Source organism: Aureococcus anophagefferens (genome assembly GCF_000186865.1).
Source record: "Aureococcus anophagefferens unplaced genomic scaffold AURANscaffold_2165, whole genome shotgun sequence".
In the NCBI taxonomy this organism is placed as follows: Eukaryota; class Pelagophyceae; order Pelagomonadales; family Pelagomonadaceae; genus Aureococcus; species Aureococcus anophagefferens.
The window spans coordinates 1-1,053 of record NW_008706687.1 but is presented as its reverse complement, the minus strand read 5'-3'; the positions used below and the strand labels follow the sequence as shown (position 1 = coordinate 1,053).

Genomic DNA, 1,053 nt, shown 5'->3' with positions numbered 1-1,053 from the left:
CCTTCGGCGCGCTCTGCGCGTCGGGCGCGCTCCAGGGCGCCTGCGGCGGCTCCGCGGCGCTGCTGGCCGCGAGCTTCGCCTACGCGAGCCGCGCGGCGCCCGGCGACGACGCGCGCGCCGCCGCGCCGGCGCCGCGCGACGGCGACGGCGCCGGGGCGGACGGCGGCTACGCGGCCCTGGCGCCCGACGACGTCGCGGGCCCCGCGTCGGCCACGCGGACCTTCTCCGCGGCGGCGACGCGCGGCTTCCGCGCCGTCGCCGCGTCGCTGACCGCGAGCCTCGTCGCCGCGCCGGCCGGGGCGGGAAACGAGTGATTCAAGTTCGCTTCAACGTGAGTATTCCGCGCGCGCGTGTTCCGAAAGGAGCATCCCCGCTTCGAGAGCGCTCCGAGAGATGATCGCTCGTCCAAAAATCAGCCGAAACGAGTGGAAAACGACCGAGAGAGGAGCCTCCAAAGTTGGGAATTTCGCACCCTTTTCCTGCCCAGGCGCCGGCGGCCGGCGGCTGGGCCGCGGACGCCTACGGCGACGCGCCGGCGCTCGCCGCCGCGGCGGCGCTCGCCGGGCTCGCGCTCGTCTGGGTCGTCGCCGCGCTGCCGCCGACGCGGCGCGCGCGGCCCGCGGCCGCGGCGCCGGGGCTCGCGGACGCCGCCGCGGGCCTGCGGGCGCTCGTCGCGCCGGGCGGCGACGCGCGCGCGCTCGCCGCGGCCTGGGCCCTCGTCTCCTGCAACAACGTCGGCGTCGGGGCCATCGCCGTGCAGTACCTCGCGCGGCGCTGGTCCAAGGCCCAGGTCGGCGCGTACGTGTCGCTCCTCGGCGCCGCGGCGGCGGTCGGGAACGTGGCGCTGGAGCCGCTCGCGCGGCGCGGCGCGCGGCGGTCGAAGCGCCGCGACGACCGCGACGTCGCCGTCGACCTGTTGCTGGCGCGGCTCGGCTGCCTCGCGTCCGCGCTGCTGTCGCTGGGCTTCGCGACCGTGAAGACGCAGCGCGCGATGTACGCGTTGGTGCCGCTCGCGGCGCCCGTGGCCGCGGCCATGCCCGCGCACCGCGCGCT

The 1,053-nt window shown here is 78.3% G+C and overlaps 1 protein-coding gene across 1 annotated transcript; it reads left to right on the top strand.

The window, feature by feature from the left end:
- AURANDRAFT_69538 (hypothetical protein) lies at positions 1–1,003 on the top strand (the record flags this gene model as incomplete). Its single annotated transcript, XM_009045309.1, has 2 exons — positions 1–281; positions 488–1,003. Coding segments are annotated over 2 exons (797 nt in total), but the record flags the coding sequence as incomplete, so codon positions are not given.
- Between the last annotated feature and the right edge of the window lie 50 nt (positions 1,004–1,053).